General features: G+C 42.1%; 1 protein-coding gene across 1 annotated transcript in view; it reads left to right on the forward strand.

The window, feature by feature from the left end:
• Positions 1 to 24,247, forward strand: part of LOC126297871 (pyruvate dehydrogenase E1 component subunit beta, mitochondrial) — a 97,624-nt gene that overhangs the window by 15,204 nt on the left and 58,173 nt on the right. Inside the window, exon 5 of the mRNA XM_049989162.1 lies at positions 6,647 to 6,754. Coding sequence (XP_049845119.1) covers positions 6,647 to 6,754 — 108 coding nt within the window. The remainder of the gene's footprint in view (positions 1 to 6,646; positions 6,755 to 24,247) is intronic.

The raw sequence follows: 24,247 nt of genomic DNA on the forward strand, positions 1-24,247 counted from the left end.
CATCATCATTTAATCATACAGTAAAGCTGCATGACCTCGGGAAAGATTACGGTTGTAGTTTCCCCTTGCTTTCAGCCGTTCGCAGTACCAGCACAGCAAGGCCGTTTTGGTTGATGTTAAAAGGCCAGATCAGTCAATCGTCCAGACTGTTGCCCCTGCAACTACTAAAAAGGCTGCTGCCCCTCTTCAGGAACCACACGTTTGTCTGGCCTCTCTACAGATACCCCTCCGTTGTGGTTGCACCTACGGTATGGCCATCTGTACCTCTGAGGCACACAAGCCTCCCCACCAATGGCAAGGTCCATGGTTCATGGGGGGGGGGGGGGGGGGCTTCAACATTCAGTAGGAATAAAATGTGACCATAGGCCATCTGCGAGTGTTTCGTGAAATTGTAGATAGCACAAAACTTGTCACACATCTGCACCTTTCGTCTTGTTATACCTAACTATCATTTCTGATTTGCCCGTCTTATTATCTACACTGTCAGGTTACCTTCCATTCGGAAACCAGTTGCTCTCAGCGACTGTTAAATTGACTTGTAAATTATAGGTTGCAGCAATCAGTCGTCCTTTTAAAATTTTATTATGCACATCTAGATTTCAGCCAGAAACTAGCCATTTTCAGTGCTAAGAATACAGAAGTACATAGTCAGATGATGTCATAAAAAGTTACAGGTAATGGCTTAACTCATATGGCTTGTATATTACATGCCATTATTATGTTTGCTCAAAGCATGTAAGTATCTGTTGATCGGGCTTCACCCACAGCTCATTGAACACAACTTAGGGTGTATTTTGCAACACTCTGTAGACATAAAAAACATATTTCATGCTTCTGGAATTCATAACATTGATTGCTAAGACTGTAGGGCCTGTTACGTTGGCCAAACAGGAAGGAGGCTGGAAATCAGGTATGGGGAACATGACGTGTTGAGGAGAAAAAATACCATGGAGAAATAGAGTATGGCTGCACATTTACTTGTAACAAAACGTAAGGTGCTGACTTTGACATACAGTGTGAGGTTCCTGTACAAGTGCAAGAAGGACAGGTTCCTCGACCTCCTAGATGATGATGAGATCTTCTGCCATCACAAAAATACCGACAGCAACCTGATTAATGATCAGGTTGCTATGAAAAATGCACGGTTCTGGGAATTGTTCGAAGATTTGTTGCTGGGAAACAGTTTATGGTTTGACCTGGGGGAATGAGGTAACACCTGCTGTCTTGCCAATATGTAGCAACCAGTTGCATAATACTGTAAGAGTACGATGATTATAATTCTGAACCAACAGAACTTCTTCCATGATACGTTAGCTCAGATGCATATACATTATTATTAACAGCAATACAGTATATATTGGTTGTTTTGCATTTACAAGGAAAATCGGTTTTAAGGGATGATGTGGTTAAATAGCCAAATTGCACCAACCATGCATCTGACTGACATTTGGTGCCATCTATGAACTATTTAGTAAATATGATGAACAATATACATATTATGTTTTAATAAACGGAAGTATAATATAAAGATAAACATATTTAAGCCATATCAACTAATAGCTGTATACAGCACGTCTTCTTGTGTCTTGTAATTTTTTAAAAAATTTACCCTTTGATGTAATTTAGATGTTTTAATAATAACGGACTTACAAGGGGTGAATATGGAAATTTTATTACTTACCGGCAAATATGAAATAAGTTGGACTACGATGTAAAGAATTTCACTTATGTTTCATTTTATGTAATTCTCATGCAAATTGGAAGTGGTTTACTTCCCTTGAATTTTATATACGTAATTCATGTAGATGGCGCCATGTAACGAACCGATGTGTTCTCTATACAGCCTGCCTTCTGCAAACAGTTGTATTCAATGAACTGTGGGTGAAGTGCAATCAACAGGGACTTACATGCTTTGAGTGAAAATAATAGTGGTATGTAATATACAAACCTTATTAGTTAAGCCGTTACTTTTAACTTTTTATGACATAATCTGACTATGTACTTCTTGTATTCTTAGCATTGAGAATGGCTAGCTTCTGGCCGAAGTCTAGATCTGCACAATAAAATTTTAAAAGGACGGCTGATTGCTGCACTCTACAATTTACTGATCTAAACTGTCATTATGGTGGAGACTGGATACAAGTAAAACATTTTTGCCTCTGTACAAGAGTACCAAGAGTACAAGATTTCCTGAAGGCCAATGTATTTGAACCCTCTGGATGCATATGTGGCTCCATGAACTGAAATGGAAATTCCATTCTGCAAATATATATAACTAAAACGATGAACAAACCTATAACTAACCAAATGATGCAACTAATAGAAAGTAACACTCCAATCATAAGAAATCATTTGAGAATAAAGTATTAAATTTCTTCTGTTTCACTATTTCTCCTAAAGAAAACAAATCAAATTATACCCATTGCTACTACTCATGTGGGACTGTCAGTCTGTAGCTGTTAACCATCCCACAACCCCTGCTGTAGTCAAGATGAAACTAAGGAGCACCACTGATTGCAGGAAGGTACTCAGATCATTTGATTCATGGCTCCAAAGTGTTTATAGAACAGAAAAATACATTTGCATGGTCTGTCTGTGTGACTTCTGCAGGTTTAGAAAGCTTTCAGAGTTTTGACATAAAAAATTGAATGCATTACTTTTTGGCACTGCCTCATATGCATCTATTTTCTGATAATGTTTGACTTTTGGGCACTACTGTTCATGTAATGTCTGTGCACTGAGTGCACATGGTACACACAGAAAGTGCAGTATAGCTTCTGCAGCATTCACAAGGAATATTATAAAGTCCAGACTTTCTGCAACATTTTTTTATTCTTCCTGAACGGTTAGCTAAGATGTACACTCTAAAGTGCACATGGAATTGAATCTGTTTTGTTAATTTAAGTGTGGAGAAGGGAAGTGAGTATAGTCTTTGGTGTTAGTGTAATTTTACAATTATTTTTATCTGTTTCGACTTAAGACAACGTTTACCATAGACACTGAACTAGGGTATTCTCGTATGATAATAGTGGAGGGCTGGATATTGATAATTTTTAGGTTAATTTAATTTTGAATTAGAGATTGGCAGAATAGGTGAAGCTCTCAACTATGACCAACATGTGATGTCCACTTGTTGCTTGGACTGCTGGAAGGTGTCTTCAGCATCCTACTTGCAAAGGATCAGACACAGAAAAATCTCTATCACCATAACTGACTCCTACATTATTGGTGATAGCTTATTATAGACACTGATGACCACTACAACAAGTAAAGATAATCCTGTAATAGCAATTTAATTTTCCCTTTAATGCACTCCCATTGTATGTTCAGCATATTTAATGAAGTATTTCCTTCAATCAAAACAGTTACTAGCTATACATAGAGAGAACAATGCAAGTTGTCTTAAACTTGATAATCACTATACTTGAGAGTGCTATTTAAGAATAGGTCTGAATACTATTAATGCAACAGGCACATCATAACTAAACAATGAATCTAATAAAAAAAACTAGTCGTTCAACTTAAAGCTGAAATAATTATTTACCAACCAAATTTTGAAAAGAATAACTTAACTGCCAGTGATGATTAGATAACCTTAAAAATAACCGAACCTGTCTTGGCAAACTGGTAGTGAAATTTAGAGGAAAGCCCCAGAGAAGCCAGTAAATTAAGTTGCTGTACTAAAATACTGTTCCAATATGGGTGCTAGGTCTGTTTAAAATATAATAAAACGTCAAGATGATAATGACAACTTAAGAAGCTGATGACCTTAAAACTGGACGGCACAGAATTACTCAGTCCACACTACACACCGTCAGTGGAATGCGGCGACACAGTGGACCCACAGGCTGGTTTGGGTAACAGTTTGGCCTTGCTGCCTAGATTAAATACATTGTTCAGCAATAAGTTCTCATGTGTATGGCAAAACTTACTCAAATAATCAGTTGCAGAAAATAATGAGATAAAGAAAGTCAAACATGTAAAGCCATTATAGCTTTTAGGTGTTCACAAATGCAGTAACACTTGGCTCCAATGCTAAACAACATGAACTAAGTGATAATTGACAATCTGCCCCAAGCAAAACCAGTCTGACACCAACTACCCTGTTGTTACAGCCAGTCGTTAATGGAATACGCAGCAGTAACATAAGGCAAAGTTATCTTTCGTGGTGGTGTACCATCTGGTGCTTATCTTTGTGTAAATGGATGTGCAAAGTGATGGAGTTATAACTCGGCAAATTAAAACATCACTAACAACTTCACAGACAACAGTGTAATTATCTGCAAACACACCAGCGAACACTCGGAACCAACAGCACCATTCAACAACGGATTACACTTCTCTGCACCTCCACTGTACTATGAACTATGGAATCAAACCAAATACCAGGACTATAGCAATTGCCACCATAAAGTCCCTTGTCAATGCTGTTATCATAATCACTGACAGCATGCCACTGGGAGCCTCCCAGTAAGCACTCCATGCCTCATGACCAGTCTGGACATCAGCAGTGTCACTCTGTAGCAGCACGCAGATCACCGCTGATGAATGGTCAGGAAAACAGGCTGAGGAACTATTCAATTGGTGGCTTGGAGTGAATTCGAAAGTGCCAGAGAGAAAACAAACCGGCACCAGGGTTCTGGATGGTCCTTCCCAGAAATTGCTTCCACTCTGTGTATCAGAGCATTTAGAATGACATTTTTTTTGGAGTCAGGTGATAGATCTGCATGATGAAGTTAAAGTATGAATGTGTAACTTGCAACATACAGAATGACCCAGACATGCATCTGATTTGCATACAACCAAAACATTTGAAAATGTAATTTTTCTCTACTATCAACAAACCTAATCTTGTACATATTTTCAATGAACTGCCAAAGAGACAAACTGATTGATAAATTTGTGATGCTTCCATAATGGTCACATTGTATCTTGATTGATTATAAACTTACTGCTTTTTATAACCAGCAGTCATCCTGTCAATTGCTACTGACGATGGTTGTGATTGTTGAATGCTCGAGATAATTACTCAAATTTTACATGACAAGAATGCTGAGAAAATCTCCCAAACGTACCTTGATTTTAGCTGACAATATCTGCACCTCATTCCCAAACTGATGAAAGGTGGTTTACAGGCCACATAAATCTGGTGAGTAGATTCCAGATTTTGGCAACCTACTGTCCCAGTCTACATCTGTACCCTGCAATCAAGTGTGAAGTGCATGGCAGAAGGTACTTCCATTGTACCACATATCTCACACAAATGTGATTTTTTGATCAGTGATAATTGAAAATGAAATAGAATGATATGAAGGTTGAGGGGGGGGGGGGGGGGGGGGGAAGGTGATACGTTGCAGAAGAGGCTCGGTGCATAGATGTGAAGCATGAAGTAGTGAACTATTTTCAGTTGAAATTCATTTGAGAGAGACAAAATGTTAATGAGCTCTAGTTTGATTCACATGTGGAGTGTGACACTAACACTGCTTTAGTCTGGTTGGAGTGCAGGCAGCAAGTACATATAAAAACACAGCTCTGAGGATGATAAGTGGGTTGGTTGTTAAAATATTGTGCATAAAATGGAATAGACAACTCAGCTGTACCCCAAAAGGAATATCATCAATTAATAATTGAAATGTGGGAACAGGAAGATCAGAAGATCCTGAAAAATTGTTGCATTTCCAGTGGGAGATTTGATTCTTCTGTGACATTATAATAATTGTTTTACTTATGTCCTGTAGAAGATGATGATTTAATAGATGCTAGTAACATATGTATTCTCTACTGATACTGCAAAAATTGGCAAATATTTAACAGACGTTAACTCGTAGGGGTCAATAATAATTAGATGCAGCTATTAAGATGTCAGTCCAAGATTGTGGCAGGAGGCTGAGAGGGGGAGCAGTAAGAGTGAGTGAGTGAGTGAGTGAGTGAGTGAGTGAGTGAGTGAGTGAGTGAGTGAGTGAGTGAGTGAGTGAGTGACATTTTTAGAGAAAATATTTGGCTATGGTGTAGAATTATTTGGTAAAAAAGTTAGGACATACTGCTTCTAAACTACTTGTAAGATATAGGGCATTCACTGCCATAATACAGTTAGTAATAGTAGCAGTAGCAGCAGCAGCAGCTGTGTGTTGCAGAAAATAAAACAAGTGTTAATTGCAGACTAAATAAATATCAAGGTATCTTCATATATTCAGTGTTCAAGGATGAATGGTCTCAGCAGTATGAGCATGTCATCTTCAATACTGTGAAACAAATCTCTTCTACAGCAAGCTCTTTGCTTTCCGTGTTTTGAGACGTGGTAGTACGGACCAAAATACAAAACAAGTCCAGTAAAAGTGGGATCTAAACGGCATACCTTAAAAGCTATGAGCACTTGGTCATCTTCGCTACTTTTGAAGACATATCTTTTAATGCACAAGTGCTCATAGCTCTTAAGGTGTGCATGTTGGAGCTCATGTTTGCTAGGCATTTTTGCTTTGAATGACCTTTCCTGTCACATCACGAAATATTGACCATTTATACTGGGACACACTGAGTAATTGCATTTTAACTGTAGATAAACAATGTTACTTTGGCTGTATAAATTGGTTCATTATTGATGTCACCTGTGTTTGGGTGTATTTATGTGGAAACAATTTCTGTGCAGGTGAATGTACCAATAGTTTTCCGAGGACCTAATGGTGCTGCAGCTGGAGTAGCAGCTCAACATTCCCAATGTTTTGGTGCGTGGTACAGCCACTGTCCAGGACTGAAGGTATTTCTCGAAGTTATAATTTACACTTATTTTCTGAATTAATGTAATGAATAAACAAGATAGGAAAGAAGTGATACTACACCGTGTGGTTGAGTTCAGTAGTTTATTGTCTAGTGGGTGTGAAATGTTTTTCACATTTATATGAGGAGATGCCTGCGTGAGCTCACTTTGCTTCAACTATTTACTGGTAAGTATCTCTGAACACAAGCTAGGACATGTCACACTACACTACTTCCATGTGTATATTAAGTTATGTTGTGACAAAGGGTAACATTGAGCATTTTGTGTGGCCTTAATGCCACTTGTTTATGTGACTACTTATTTGTTCAGCCCAGTATTACATGTATATAGTTATAAGAGGAAAGGTAACCAGTGTGTCCCCCCCCCCCCCCCCCCCCCCATATCTCTCTCTCTCTCTCTCTCTCTCTCTCTCTCTCTCTCTCTCTCTCTCTCTCTCTCTCTCTCTCTCTCTCTCTCTCTGTCTGTCTGTCTGTCTGTCTGTGTGTTTATGTTTGTGTGTGTGTGTGTGTGTGTGTGTGTGTGTGTAACAACTGCTGCAATATTAGGCAGGCCTATTTTGTTTTATTTAGCAGACAGTGACCAAATACACGTAATCAGATCGAGAAACCACATTAGTCTTGGGTAATATTTTAATAACAGCTTTTCTAGTATTAGGCAATGACATTTCGTTTTTCCGTGTAACAAAAATCTTGATGAACTTTGAGGTAATAGATTCTTTGCCAGAAAGGAAAGTATGCCATATAAATCTGTGGCAAGATCAGAGAGGGCTTAAGGATTGAAGAAATGTGTACTGTCCTGCTTGTCTCTTGTCTTTACTCGTTTTATGTATCCTATGTTTAATTTTATGTCACACGAAACAGCAAGTTATTTGCTAATAGGCAGGAAAGACTGCAAATTTTCTGAAGATTTCTTGTTCTGTCAGTTACAAATAATCCCATCCAGTATTAATTGTGAGATTTTTTTTAAAAAGAGGGGCAGGGTGTCAAACTGGCAGACTGCGAGCAGGAGAGGCACCACAGGACATTTTAATTTCCACTGGCCTGAATATAGTTTGATTGCGCCCATTACAAAATATTACACGTTTGAATTCCACAGAGCGAAATACAGCAACGTGTGATGGAAGTATGCTGTGTGAAGAGGTGTGGCACTGCACTTTGTCACACTTAAGAACAAATAATATGTCTTACGTTCCCTTGAACATATGTTTTATGTAGCAGACTCTTCAGTAAGATGGCACTGCAAAATGAAGATATTTTTGAAAAGTTGATTTTTTAAATTTTTGGCGTCCTACCTTAAACGCTCGAGGGAGGGGGAGTGCCGCTATCTAATATTGCACAGGTTTGGAAATATCATAGATCCAGACCTGATGCACAGAGTAGTCTGAGGTGGTAGTCTCCACGTGACCCGTGTTACCAGTAAGTGTTTTAGCTGTTTACTCTTTGTTTATTGCTCTCATGTCAAATGAAAATAAAACAGATTTCTATGCTCGGAAGCTATCAAGTGAATTAAAATACATTCACATAATTATGGAAGGCTAAAATATGTTATTAGTTTCAGATTTTATTTTGTTTCCACCTTTCTGTAAGTCAAGTGTTAATTACCATGCAGAACAATGAAGTTATTTTTGTCGGTTTGCTAAAGAAATTTTGCTTTTATTAATCTTTTCTGCTGAGGCAGTCAATTTATTTGAAACGAAGTGTTTAATTCCACACTATTGGCTAGTTTCAACTGTTCACTTCATTTGAAGTTCATGTTTTCATATCCTAGCATGTATGACATTATGCCATAATAAAGAACCAAACATGAAATAATACAGTACTGGTACTGAAAGAAAATTTACATCTGAATCAGGACATACAAATGTGCACTTTAAGCCGTATTATGCATTTTAGTATGGTTCACAAAATTTCCATGCTCTTGGAATATCCTCTAATGTCTTGTTTCTTTTATGACATAGTGTAAGATCTTTTAATGTTTTACACATATGAATGTACCAGCTTCCTGCGTCATCGTGGCTGCGTAAGCACGGCGACACCTGTTATCTGGCAACTGCTGAAACGAATCTATTTCTAACAGGTCGCAGGAAAATATTCCAAATGGTTGTTTGAAAAGTGTTACTTTCAAAGTAAATTTCCTTTTAAGCAAAAAGAACTCTGTTCACAAATGTCTAATGAATTTCTTAAATCACAGAGCGATTTGACTCTTATTCAAAAATCAGATCTTTGAGGACGACCATTTACAATATTTTCGAGCCCAGAAGACAGACATTTACGTCATTGTTAAAAATTTTAGAGGCACATTTGTGTGATGTGTCTTAAAGTGTAACATGCGCAAAAAGATAAACATTATGTGTGAAATCTTAGCTTCTCTTGCAGCCTATTAACCTTAAAGACAAATATTATGCGTGAAAGCTTTTCTTTTCTTGCAGCAACACTGTGTATACTAATTTAAACAATTACCTTTACCTATTTGTGTGTTCACACTGCTTAACAGTGATGTTGGTATTGGCTGATTGTCGCATGTCCTATACTGTGAATATCCGCAGTCATCGGCTGACGCGATCGCTTGACACGAGCTATGACTGGCTTACAAAACCGCATCGCAAACTCAATTTTAATCCTTCAGAAAGTAACATGGGGTGTTTGGTGTAGTTCAAATTTATACTTCCGTAATACAAAAATATGCTGTGCATCAGACATCTTTCCAAAACTTGTTCCCCCCCCCCAGCTTTGTTTTCTAAAGTGCCAGGAAATTCTGTGCCGGTGTATAAAACCACAACCATCAAAAGGATTGCTAAGTTTTATGGTTCTGAGGAAGTATACTGTTACTTAACACGGAAAAAGTGTATTTTGATCTGGGAGAAAGCATATTTCTAACCGGGAAATCTGGGAATTTTTTTCCCTCGTCTACGTATACACCCTGATAATGTCTGACGACAGGTGGTGGTGGTGGTGGTGGTGGTGGTGGTGGTGGTGGTGGTGGTAACACGGACCTGGAATCACTCAATACCCTTACACAATCACAATGTCACAAATATAGAATACATCACATACATTCAGTAGCACTCTTCAGAGGTTAATTACCCCAGGTTGGGAACCACTGCTGTAGGGCTAATACGTACCACATTGCACATTTGCATTCTTAAAAATATTGTTGTGATGGTATAAAATTTATGTTCATTGTTAAATCAACTGGGTTAAGAATAAACATTAAATTTAATGTACCACATCTAATCACAGTAGAACTGATTTAAAGAAAAAATTGTGTTCTGGGGGTGTAACAGGGTAGAAGCGTGGGGTGGAGGGTAGAAGCACGTGGTGGAGGGTAGAAGCACGAGGGAAGGTGTGTCTCCAGATTGTGGTTATGTGGGGAATTGCCTGCTCACTCTTAATTTTGCTGGTCAGTGAAGGAGGGAAATGGATGACCACAATCCAGTGACCTATCTCCAGTCATGCTTCTAACCTACCCCCTGGCCTTCCATTGTATTACACCTCCCAAAACAAAGTTTATGCCTTGATATTCTTCTACTGCACTTAGATGTGATACAAACATTTAATATTTGTACATAACCCCCATTATTTAACAATATGCATCGATTTTTATTCCATTGGAACTCTGTTTCTAGTAATCTGGGAGTTTTCTCTCCCCTGCATTGTGGAAACTTAGTCCTAGAGAAAACATGAATAGGGTGTTTTTTGTAAGAAATTTGATGTAGTTTATTGTTGTTTCTTGTTACATTGTGCAGTGTTCGACATATTCAATAAAAAGCTAAAAAAGTAACTTATACATGTCCCCTACACTCAAACCTTACTAGGTAGAATTTTTAGCATGCTGTTTGTGACACACACCCCTACCAATGTACAAAAATTTATGGCTACATTAATTTTACCCCTAATTTTTCTTCATTCACTAGACTATAATGTAGCCATACAGTGGTGAGGGGGAGAGGGGGTAGGGTCACCAGCAGGTGGGTGCACACACAAATGCAAGCTCAAAAAAGGATTTGTCTGCAAACTGGTGAATTGTGTGCTTGTAGACAACTTGATGTGTCCACTATCTGGTGAATTATTACCTGTACTCTTAAATTATATATACTCTGCCAAGACTTCCCACACCATGTTAACAGTTCATTATTTTGTGTATGTGTTTTTGAAAGGGTAAATTTAGTTAAGCTGTTAAACTTTCCTGTCATTGCTAACATAACTCCCTTAGCATGTTTTTTGTGTCGTAGACCCATAGTGTTCGTTTCCTGACTGTTTTCCTAACTAAAGTCACTGGATTTATTGATATTGTATAGACCAAGCCTCTTGAGTATTTTGTAATGTTTAATGTGTGGAATGGTTGGTACATAAATGATGAAGTAAGGTTATTTTAATGTGTGTTCATTGTGTAAATACAGAATAGTTAATACACATTTTAATAAAGTGTTTTTTGCCCGCATCTCGTGGTCGTGCGATAGTGTTCTCGCTTCCCACGCCTGGGTTCCCGGGTTCGATTCCCGGCGGCGTCTGGGATTTTCTCTGCCTCGTGATGGCTGGGTGTTGTGTGATGTCCTTAGGTTAGTTAGGTTTAAGTAGTTCTAAGTTCTAGGGGACTGATGACCATAGATGTTAAGTCCCATAGTGCTCAGAGCCAATAAAGTGTTTTGGATTCTTAAATGGGTCAAAACACTTTAGGAGTCTTGTAAATAAAATGCCATATTTGCAGATACTCAGACTTACTTACTGCTTAATGTAGCTGAACAGGAGAGTTGTTTGTAAGACTTTGGTGGTTATATTTGACACATAATAACTGACAGCAAAATTGGAACCTGTTAAGTTTCATAATGAACTGAGAGTTCTCACATGCAGTGCTTTAGAAGACACAGTCAACATGAACTGAAATTAGTCAGTGACTAACAGGAAAAGGCAGCAGTAATATGAAGTTGTACTGCTGAACTGAAAATAGTCTGTTTTACAGTTCTGGTTGACTAATGAGAGATTCTCTTTACTATGTATACAATGCTGAAATACTTACCTGAAAGTGGTAAGTTAATTTTATATTTGAGTTTAAAGAAATTACCTAAAACACCATTTTTAATTGAATCACAAACTATACTGCTAAACTTGTAAGGTATGTAGTAGAGTTCTGTGAATTTGTAGTTTCTCAGTGTAATGAGGTTTTGTGCTTGTTTCATGTCAATTATTTGGTGGCTTGGGGTAGAAGTAGATTAATAATTCAACAAAACAATAACATGTGTAGTCATTTTTTGGTCCAGTAATGTCAGTCAATGTGCTAAAAGTTGATTTTTGCCACAGCATGGACTGGCATATGTGGAAACTTATTATATTAAGTCCCAAATGTTGAGTGCAGTAGTGATTTGGAAACAGGTACAGAAAAGTTTAATGTTGTGACTGTACCTGAAAGATTTATCTAATACAAAATTTGCCAGTCATGTTATGTGTGAATTATTTTTGTAGTAGCGCTTAGGTATTTTAGTACTGATCCCCTAGGTTTTCAGGCATGGCTTGAGAATCTTGCAAACAAAATACGACTGCCATAAAGAAGTTGGTTTCATTCTAACATAGCTTCATTTTAATTTAATTTTTCTCCCCTTTTCCTAGGAAAGGAGTGGAGTGTCTCATGTATTTTGACTTCATATTACATTAAAATGATGTCTACATTCACTTTTACAACAAACTACAGAAAGAACTGTCCTCATTTAGAAGGAAGTTAATTAGTCAGAATTATTTCTTTCCTTATGGCACTGTATTTTAGAATTAAACACACAGCCACTAAATTGTATAGAAATAAAGTGTATAACTCCCAACACTCCAGTGACTGCATTGCGCAATTCGTTTCTAGCTGGAGGGTTGGGGGGGGGGGGGGGGGTGGTATTGGTATTGGGAGCCTCAAATAAAACAAGTAATTACTTTGAACTATTAAAAATTTTTCACTTATATTTTTAATCATAATTCTGACATCATTTTAACATCAGCTTTGAAATGGCAACATACACGGAAAAATCATAAGATATTACCATCATTTACACCTGTATCAAAAAGCAGTGATCTGATTTTTGATACATGTGTAAATGAGAGTAACATCTTATGATTTTTCCACATATGTTGCCATTTCAAATTGCTGATGTTCTTCCAGTGAAACATAGATAGTGGTAGGTGGAGCATTATGGTTGAGGATTACCTTGGTGGGGACACCTGTTGAGGACTGTAATCCAGTGCACTGTGAACTTCACACTGTAAACATAGCATAAACTGTAGGTTTTGAAGCTGGACTCTCAGGGCCTCACATGGGTAGTGTGAGATACAGTCATTATCCACAAATTTCAAAATGGTTTTAAAAACTAAATTTGCTACTTGGAAAGTCAAATATTGAGTAGTTCATAATGTGTTTTCTGTTCAAAAATGGAAACCACTTTCCTTATCACAGCAAATGTTGCAATCACTTTGTATGCTGAACATCCCTCTTCTCCCTCCTCCTCCAAAATTTTCAGACTGTGGAATTTTTATTCTGGTATGTGATATGTTAGGTAAAATACTGACATACTTTCTGGATAGATATTCAAAGTGACTCATTTAAATGATAAAAACACAAATCTACATGTCACAGTGTAATGTGTTGCAGTTGGTGCAATGTTATAGATTTAAAAAAATATATTTTTATGCTTTTGGTAGGTTAATGGAATTTATCTTACAATATTGACATTGTGAAGTGCTGTTCCCAAAAAAATGAAGTATATAATAGTCAGTTATTAGAAGAATTAATGGCAAATGAAAATACCTCCTACTGATTAATGCACAGTTTTACTTCAAGCCCAAAAGCATCTTATTAGTAAAATTGCCTGACTAATGTGGTTGCCCATTTCTTAAATATTTTCTTTTGATCGTGATTCAGCAGTTACACGATTTTCATGTTTAGTTAAATTAATTTTTCCTCATAAACTACATTTTTATCTTGTTCAATGTTCACTATTTATTTACATCCATGTGGAAGGAGAGTATTGATTGTAGGGCCTGGTTTCTGCTTTTCTGGCACCTGTCACTTTTTCAGCCATACTGTTGAAAGAATATGTGGTTCGTTGAAGCCGAAAGAATCCAGTGTGTGTGTGTGTGTGTGTGTGTGTGTGTTTTTGTTTGTTTGTTTGTTTGTTTGTTTGTTTTGGGGGGTGGGGTGGGCAGAAAGTGCAACAGAATTTGACTACATCTTCTCATCATCTTTTCCTATTTCTCATGGAGAACCTAGTTCAGCTAATAAATGTCGTAGACAGGTGGAGGTATGTTAACCCGAAAAATACTAATTGGCGACTGATGGAGCTCCTTAGGGAAACAGCGAGCAAGGGAGGGAAGTCAGTGCCCACCTGTCTACTTGCCAGGGATCACGTCAGATACGTGGAGCATGCTCTACTGGCAGTAACTGAGTGCACTGGGTGCACATGGTTGCAGATTGTCTCTCATATCAGCACATATGATGCATGTTGCATGGGTTCAGAGGCAATCCTCAGTTCCTGCAGGCTGTTGGCTGCTTAGGTGAAGACAGTTAGCTTCAGGCATGAGGTGGAAGCAGAGCTAACATTTTGTAGCATCATTCCCTAATCTGAGCATGGTCCCCTGGTTTGAAGCAGAGTGTGGAAGGCTGGAACCAGAGGTTCAGACAATTCTGTGATCATCTTGGATGTCTATTTCTCAGCCTCAGCTATTGGGCAGAGAATTGTGGCAAACCTTTAATAGGTTAGGTATGGAAAAACACACACACACACACACACACACACACACACACACACCTGCACATGCTACTAGGATAGTGGAGTGTTTGAACATTTGGATGTTTTAAGATAGAGAAATCCTGTTGTGTCCCAAGTGTGGGTTTTGCAAGGGATTGAGTGACATGGTTCGTGAAAGGGGTTTAGCCGGCTGACCTTAGTGAGAGGGAGACTTTTATTTGGCTTAGATGTTGCAATCCCTGGTGTGAAAGTACAAGGCTAGGAAGTGGGTGGAATTAAACTCTTGCGAACGTTACACAAGTTATAGTTTATTAAGAAAGAAATACAGATCACCGTAAATGCTTAGTGATTGTACTTGCGGAATGGCCAAGTCTATTACAGAGACTATGACTAACTTCACCGTTCCGACTGCCTGACAGACGCTCTGCAGTAACTGCTGCCCACACTAGCACCCTACGTCAGAGTACCACGGCAACTATCTCCGGCTGCCTGCCTACTGCCCGCTCCTCAGCTCAAGTCGGCTGTTGCTATCCACACTGACTACTGTCGGTACCAAGAGTCTAACCTCTAGAGCGTGAAAAGACCGCGGAGCGGCATACTCCTGAGTTTTGTTAGCGTTCCATTTCGACCCCACCAGCGCTTGACATGACGTAGTGTCGAAGGCAACTTGTCCTTATTTGGTATTGGTAAGTATTAATTTCATCATTTTTCTTCAGAAGCTGGGTGGAGGGACAGAGGTGCCTCTCCCTATATGGTCACGCACTGTCTCCTGAGCCCTTCATTGGCTCCTCATGGCGTAGTGCTGTCCCCACAAAGGGCCCTCTTTCTTTCTCCACTCCCAGAGTTCTCTCTCTAATGAGAAGTGCTTTCTGTTGTTACTCTTAATTTGCTGCTTATCACGGGTCCCTGCACAGAGCTTCTTTTGTATCTTTATAACTTGGTGGCTGTTTGCTTTCTTATCAAGCGCAGCTGCCCGACAGATTGAACTTCCGCCCTGACTGACCCATCTGCCACGCCTGGCATCCAGCGATACAATTTTAACTCTTTCCTACGTACTATTCTTGGCGTACTGCTTGAAAATGATTGTAATTAGACTTGGCTTTTCCTGCAGTTTCAACAATCCTGCCACATATCTGATACGATAAATTCTGATTTAGGACAAGGAAGAATACTGTACCAGTAAAGAGTAATATTACTCAGTTGCAGGAGTGTCTATGGAAAGGTATCAGAACTGGTGTCACTTATAAATGGTTACAATGCCCACTTAGTATAAGGGACAGAAATCTTGCAGAAATTGGATGTTAATAGCAGTTAATTTCTAAATTCCAATGTGAATTTACAGTGCAAAGATAGATTGAATGCTGGCAGTGGATGTGTGTTTATAGCTGAAAAAGAAAAAAGAAATCTAGTGAGGTTAGAGCAGATTCTGAAAGTGAAATATTTGGATGAAGGTAAAGTGTTAAAAGATGGATTCCTCCCTGTGGGTCCAGGGGTTAGAACAGGTCAGAGGTATTCCTGCCTGTTGTACGAGGCAACTAAAAGGAGTCTCATACATTTTGGCTTTCATGTAATGGTCCCCTGTAGGCTTTGACCTCCGTATTTCCAAATTTTCCTGAGGAGTGAGCCAGTTGGGGAAGTGTGCCTTACATCGTGCATCGTGTCCATAGTGCGTCGAGATCTCTAGCCCCCTTTCTTGTCGTCCCATTGCAGTCTCGCTCATTCTCTATCTCTTGGGTGAGGATACATTCCTGGGTGCGGTTTCCCCCATGCAGAGTCGCTTTCTGCACCACCAGTGACCATTGACTTATTTGCACCTGATATCCAGCACAATAGCCAGTCCGTTGTGGTGCGGCCACCGTGTACCCTGTTGGTTGTAGCCCCCTGACAACACAGGAATCGCTCAGCTGATGCCTGTGCCGTTAACTGCCCAAGTATGCCAAGGGGTAAATACCTATCTCTGGGGCATCGGGACTCCCGGCAATGGCCATCCTGCCAGGTGGCCCTTGCTGTAGGTGGATGGCACCCTTGGGGAGGGCCCTGGGTCGAAGTGGGTGGCATCAGGGTGGACGACTTGCAATGAAGCATGGTACATAATCTCTTGCTGGTGGCCAGCCACCAGCAGTTTCTAAGCATTCCAGGACTCAATGCAACACACAGAATTATGACCTCAAGTCGTTCCCCTCCCTGGCCACATCATGAGAGGAGTGCAAGGCTAAGGATGGGAGCAGATCTTGTTCTCCCTGGTACCTAGATTGTACGCGAGCTAATAGGGAATCCTGTGTGTCCATGAAGCCTCAGTTCTTTGTAGAGCATTTAGAGGACAAGTTTGGGGAGGTGGAGGGCTTGTACAAAATGCGATCTGGGTCAGTCTTAATCAAAACAGCATCCTCTGCCCAGTCACGGACGTTACTCACTTGTGACAAGCTGGGGAATGTTTTTGTTACTATCATGCCCCATAAGACCTTAAATATGGTCCAGGGTATTATCTTCCACAGGGATCTTCTTTTACAGTCCGATGACGAGCTGTGCACCAATTAGAGCGACGACATGTCCATTTCGTCCAGCACGTCCACCAGTGTTAGAGGGATTATCAGGTTGCCACCGGTGCCTTCATCTTGGCCTTTGCGGGTGATACATTACCTGAGAAGGGAAAGGTGATGGTCTACTGCTGTGATGTCAGGCCGTATATCCCTCCCCTGATTCAGTGCTTTAAGTGCTGGAAGTTTGGCCATATGTCTTCCCACTGTACTTCCAGCCTCATATGTCAAGATTGTGTTAGACCATCCCATCCCAATAGCCCATGTGCCCCACCTCCCATGTGTGTCAACTGCGGGGAGCACCATTCGCCTTGCTCGCCGGATTGTAGGATTCTACAGAAGGAGAGGAAAATAATGGAATACAAGACCCTGGACTGACTGACCTACACTGAGGCAAAAAGAAAGTTTGAAACGCCCCATCCAATGTGCATGATAACCTCTTATGCTGCTGCTATAACTGCAGTTCCAGCCCCATCCGTTTCACCAATTCCAGTCAGCCCTCAGAGCCGTAAGACTACACCAGCCCCCTTGATGGTTGGGGGGGGGCTTTCCCTCATTGTTGCTCCTGCATCACCTCGTTTGGGAGCAACCCCCCCCCCCCCCCCCCCCAAACCATCGGGGACGTCCATCCCCCACTTCTGAGCTGGAGAAACGTACCACTTCTTAGACTCCTCTCAATCGGAAGGGGTCCCTTGGGTCCCTTCATCCCCACGTTTCTCCTAGTGAGAAGGATGACTCCTGCCAGTGACTGAAGTGTCCAGAAACAGCTGGTCGTAGGGCTTCACTATCCTCCTCAGTCCTGGAGACTGAATCTGTGAAGCCCTCTCAGCCAGAGAAACCAAAGGAGCAGTGAGACAAGTCAAAAATGAAGGCCCCTAAGACCAGGAAAATTGTGGTGGCATCCCCACCGTCACCGCTATCTACCAGCTCTGCAACTGAGGATGAGGTGGAGATTCCGGCGTCCCCTGACGAACTCGATCATGCCTCTACCTCAGACGCAATTGTTCTAGATCCTGGCTCTTCTTCGGTAGTGGTAGATGACCCAGCAGTGTAATCTGCCTCCTAGGTCCCTTCACACGTTTTTCGGCTGCGGACAATGCCATTCTCAAATGGAAATGCAGCGGGTTTTTTTTCCAACACCTTGCTGAGCTCAAACAACTTCTCAGCCTTCACCTTTTCTTCTGCATTGCTCTCTAGGAAACTTGGTTTCCAGGGATGCAAACCCCCGAACCCCCACCCTCAGTGATTATCGGGGTTATTGTAAGAATTGAGCAGCTTACGAGAGGGTATCTGGTGGAGTCTGCGTCTACGTCCTTAACTCTCTGTACAGAGAGTGTGTTCTTCTTTAAACATCTTTAGAGGCTGTCGCTGTTTGGGTGTGGATGCCTCAGGCTGTTACTGTGTGCAGTATCTATCTTCCACCGGATGGTGATGTCCCACAGCATGTATTGACTGCACTGATAGCCCTAATGCTGCCACCTTTTCTTTTACTGGGCGACTTTAATGCCTATAACCCTTTGTGGGGTGGATTGGTGGCAACAGGCCGAGGCACTGTCGCTGAGCAAGTGTTGCCAGAGCTCGACCTCTCTCTCTTAAATAATGGTGCCTCCACACGTTTCAGTGTGGCTCATGGCACATACTCACCCATCGACCTTTCGTTGGTCTGCAGCCGTGGCCTTCTACCATCCATTCTCTGGCATGTGCATGACGACTTGTGCGGTAATGACCACTTTCTGATATTTCTGTCACTATCACAGCATCACTCTTCTAGGCGTCTCCCCAGATGGGCTTCGAATAAGGCTGATTGAGACTCGTTCACCTCCATTGCCACTATTGAACCTCTTTCTCATGACACCATTGATGTGGTGGTTCACACGATCGCCATCTGCATCATTTCTGCAGTGGAATCTGCAATTCCGTGCTCTTCTTGGTTCCCTTGATGGAGGACTGTGCTTTGGTGATATCTGCATCATTTCTGCAGTGGAATCTTCAATTCCGTGTCCTCCTGGGTTCCCTCGATGGAGGACTGTGCTTTGGTGATCACCAGAGATCACTGAGGTAATTTGCGATCCCAGGCGGGCCCTCCAACGTCATAAGTGGCACCCGTCACTGGACCACCTTATTGCCTTTAAGCGGCTCCATGCCTGAAATCGATGCCTTATTTGTTGCTGGAAGCAGGAGTGCTGGGAAAGGTATGTCTCCACCATTGGCACTCGTACCTCTCCATCGTAGGTTTGGGCGAATATTAGGCGCCTATGGATATCGGACCCCTGTCAGCTTACCTGGGCTTTCCCTGAATGGATGCGTCTGTACTGACTCGGATGTGATCGCAGAACTCTTAGCAGAGCGTTATGCTCAGAGTTCCACTTCTACGAATTACCCACTGGCCTTCTGCTCCTTAAGAGTGGTTGGAACATCGGAGCCTTTCATTCCGTACGCGCCACCCCAAATCGTACAATGCTCCATTCAGTGAGTGGGAATCCCAAAGTGCCCTTGCCGCTTGCCCTGATATGGCTTCTGGGCCGGATCACATCCACTATCAGATGCTCAAACGCCTCTCAGTGAACTGCCAGCAATGCCTCCTAGACCTTTTCAACCGTATCTGGGTTGAGGGTGTGTTCCAATCACAATGGCGGGAAGACATCGTCATCCCAGTGTTGAAACCTGGCAAGAACCCACTGGAGGTGGACAGCCATCCCCCCATTAGCCTCACCAACATTGCGTGCATTGAAGGTGATGGAGTTGCTCGAACGTGTGGTGAGCTGGAGGGTGAGTTGGCTACTTGAGTCTTGGGGCCTTCTCGTTCCGTCCCAGGGTGGGTTCCGTAATCCATTAATCTGGTCTGCCTGGAGTCTGCCATCCGCATGGCATTTGCCTACCATCAGCATTTGGTTGCTGTCTTTCTTTGACATGCAGAAGGCTTACAATACAACATGGCGACATCACATCCTCACCACGCTTCGTGGGTGGGGTCTTAGCGGCCCGTTCCCGATTTTTAATTCAAAATTTTCTGTCACTTCGTTCCTTCTGCGTGCAAGTTGGTCCCTCCCGTAGTTCCTCCCTAGTCCAGGAGAATGGAGTCCCGCAAGGCTCTGTCTTGAATGTCTGCCTCTTTTTAGTTGCTATCAGTGGGGTAGCTGCAACTGTGGGAACGTCTGTAATGGCTTCTTTGTATGCTGATGACTTTTGCCTCTACTATAGCTCTACTGGCATTGTGGTTGCTGAACAGCAGCTACAGGGTGCTATCCGCAGGGCGCAGTCTTGGGCTGTCATGCACAGCTTCCAGTTCTTGGCCACCAAGACCTGAGTCATGCATTTCTGCCAGCATCGCACTGTTCACTCTGAGCCACGGCTTTATCTTGATGGCCTACCCCTGGCCGTGGTGGTAATGCATTAGTTTTTTGGCTTACTTTTTGATGCCCGGTTGACTTTCCTTCCTCATATTTGGCAGCTTAAACAAATGTGCTGATGCCATCTTAACGCTCTTCGTTGCTTGAGTCACACCTGCTGGGGTGCCATTGGTCTACCCTTCTCCGACTGTATCACGCATTGAGTCCCGTCTCGATTATGGGAGCCTGGTTTATGGTTCAGCATTGCCTTCAGCCTTGCGGTTGCTTGTCCCCTTCACTGCGAGATCTGGCTCGCAACTGGAGCTTACTGCACGAGCCCTGTTGACAACCTACTTGTGGAGGCTGGTGTCCCTCTGTTGTGGATCCGGCGCCAATGACTGCTGGCCACATATGCTATGCATGTTTTTAGCTTGCCGGGCATTCCAATTACCATCTCCTGTTCCCCAACTCGGTCGTCCATCTTCCCGAACGGCGGTCCCGGTCAGGGTGTCTGATAACGGTTTGCATCTGGTCTCTTCTCTCTGGGCTTGAGCTTTTCCCTCTCCCACCTCTTTTCCAGGCCCATATGCATATACCCCTGTGGTGTGTGCCCTACCCATGCCTTTCAGCTGGATTTAGTTCAAGGCCCGAAAGACTCAGTCCCTCCTGAGGCCCTCTGATGACGCTTTCTTTCCATCCTCGCCGCATTTCCCAGCTCTGCCATAGTCTACACCGACGGTTCGATGGATGCTGGTAAAGTTGGTTATGCCTTTACTCTTGGGGAACAATCTGAGCAATGCTCATTGCTGGATGGCTGCAGTGTTTTCACTGCAGAGCTTGTAGCCATCTCTCATGCCCTAGAGTGTATCTGCTCCTGCTCAGGTGAGTCCTTCATTATCTGTAGTGACTTCCTGAGTGACTTAAGAACTATCGACCAGTGTTTTCCTCACTCTTGTCTGGTAATGGCTATCCAGGAGTCCATCCACACTCTTGCCTGTTGCAGCCACTCTGTGGTTTTTGTGTGGACCTCGGTTCATGTCGGCATCCCGGGTAACAAGCGTTTTGACAGGGTGGCCAAACGGGCTATCAGTGAACCAGCCCTGGAGATTGGTGTTTCGGAATATGATCTCCAGTCTGTGTTGTGGCAAAAAGTCCTTGGTACCTGGAGTGATGAATGGTACACCCTGCCTTCACCCAACAAACTCCAAGTCATCAAGGAGACCACAGGTGTGTGTGGCACTCCTCCATGCAAGCCTCCTGCAAGAACTCTGTTGTTCTCTGCCAGCCACGCATTGGCAACACCTAGCTGACACACGGTCATTCATTGCGCCGTGAGAACCCACCTCCATGTTGTTGCTGGTCAGTATTGACAGTGGTCAACATTTTGTTGGACTGTCCGCTTTTAACTGTGCTCAGACATACATTTGCGCTGCCTGATACGCTCCCTGCTCTTTTAACGGATGACGCTGCAATGGCAGGCTTAGTTTAGAGTTTTATTCAAGCAGGGGCTTTTATCGCTCAATCTGAGTGTTTGTCCATTTTGTGTGTTGCATCTGATCTTTGGCCTGCAGTTTTAGATTGGGGTTTTTAGTGTCTCTCTTGGTGGTTGGCTTTTCCTCCTTTGTTTACATGGTCGGCCAACCACTGTACAACTGTGTGCTTTTAATTCCTTGTTTTCTGGTCTTTGAGTCTGTCTTGTTCTGTGTCATCCCTTGTTACCTCCGTTGCTTGTTTTTATTCCTTGTGGGTTTTTATGATTGAGGAAAAAGGGACAGGTGGCCTTTGTAGTCTGGTCCCTTCAACTCCCACAAACCAACAAACCAAAAGATGGATTAAACATGATCATTTGTTGCTTTTACAGATCCTCTGCCTCGGGAGTAGTAGAGCCAGAACATTAGAGGTGAAACTTAGAAAAGATTACACGTGTATTTCCTTGCTGTGTTGTGATTTCAACTTACCATCTATAGACTTGAAGACTCAAGTGATTAAGCCACGCAGTAGAGATGGGGAATCACATGAAATTGTCCTAAATGCCTTATCAGAAAATTATATCGCATATCTAATCAAAGAACAGACTCGTGAAAATAATGTATTAGCTCTCCTGGCCAACAAGAAGCCAAAAATGTTCGACTCTGTGTCGAACAGGAAATTGGCAATCATGAGGGTGTTACAGAATAATACTGTAAGGCTTAGTGAGAGTCATAAGAAATAGATTTCAGATTACCTGAGCAGTTAACATGAAAAGTTCATCCTAAGGGCCAAAACTGTTGAGCATCAATTAACATAGTATTGTACAATATGCCTCATACAGGTATTTGCTGAGCAAAGTTGTGAGGGGTGGAACAGATCTGATGTGTCTAGACAACTGTGATAGCAAGCTGCTTCAAAAGCAAATAGAGCTTCACTGCAAATTTAAATGTAGCCCAAGCCTCACAAACAAAAACTGAAGTGAAAATTTGTAAGGGTAGCCATGGGTGAAGGGTCAATGGATTTAAAGTAAAATTCTGTCTACGAACTTGACAGAAAACCCAAAGAAAGTTTAGTGTTACATTAAATCAGTAGATATATCGAAGCCCTCTATCCAGGCTCTGTGATCCCCAATAGCATCAAAGCCGAAGATGATGGAGAGAAGGCCAAAAAACTAAACTGCAGGCCTTAGCTTCCACCTTATGTTTTACCCCTTGTCAGTGAGAATCTTACAACAAACCTTTTACTGACTGGGAACTTCTTTCCACACTTTCTCCTTCTCATGATACAGCCCCTGGCTCAGACTCCATTCATAACCAGTTGCTTCAACATCTCAGTGCTCCACGACGACAACTTCTCCTGGCATTGAACATTGAACTGTATTTGACTCCAGGATGACTTCCCTTCACAATGGAGGGATAACATCATGGTTCCCGCCCTTAAGCCTGGTAAGAACCCCCTGTTTTTCGAAAGCTATTGGCCAATTAGTCTGACAAATGTTGGTTGCAAGTTACTTGATGGGATGGTAGTCCGTTGGCTCAATTGGGTCCTCGAATCTTGGGATCTATTGTCCCCTTATCAATGTGGCTTCCGAGAGGGACAGTCTCTGCATTTTCTTCCCGATTTTTATCTGCCAGTTCCTGTTCCATCGGTCATTCAGGGTTCGTATTGGTACTGTTTCTAATACTCCACAGACCCAAGTGAATGCTATCCCACAGGGTTCCGTACTGAGTGTACTTCTTTTCCTCATTGCTATAGATGGACTTGTGGCCTCTGTCAGTCCTTTGGTCATCCCAGCTCTGTATGTGGATGATTTCTGCATTTGGGTTAGTTTCTATTCAATGGCCTCTGCAGAGCGGTAGCTCGAGGGTTCTATATGATGTGCCTCTGCATGGACCCTCTCACATGGGTTTCAGTCATCTCCTTTAAAATCGCGGATGGTCCACTTCTGTTGCCGTACTACGGTCCACTCCAATCCAGAGCTCTACCATGATGCACAAAGATTACCTGTGGCCCCACAGTTTCATTTCCTGGATCTTCTTTTTGACAAAAAGCTCACTTGGCTGCCTCATATCAGACTTCTGAAGAAAGGATGTTTCCATAAATTCAGTGTCCTTCCCTTTCTTGCCCACACCTCTTGGGATGTGGATCATTCCACTTTTCTTCACCTTTATCGGGCTTTAGTGCTGTCTCGCTTGGACTATGGTTGTCAAGTTTATGGTTCGGCTGTTCCTTCTACACCGCACCTCCTGGATCTGGTCCACCATTGTGGTATCCATTTTGCCACTGGTGCCTTCCCTGTTGATCCAGTCCCTGTTTGTCCTGTCTCCCTCATTCCCTCCCCAATAACCTCCACTTCGTTAATTCCTCGGCCCCAGATTCGGATGTATCTCCGCCGAGGTCCAAAAGATTTTGTTCC

The sequence above is a fragment of the Schistocerca gregaria genome, chromosome X (assembly GCF_023897955.1).
Source record: "Schistocerca gregaria isolate iqSchGreg1 chromosome X, iqSchGreg1.2, whole genome shotgun sequence".
NCBI classification, from domain to species: domain Eukaryota; kingdom Metazoa; phylum Arthropoda; class Insecta; order Orthoptera; family Acrididae; genus Schistocerca; species Schistocerca gregaria.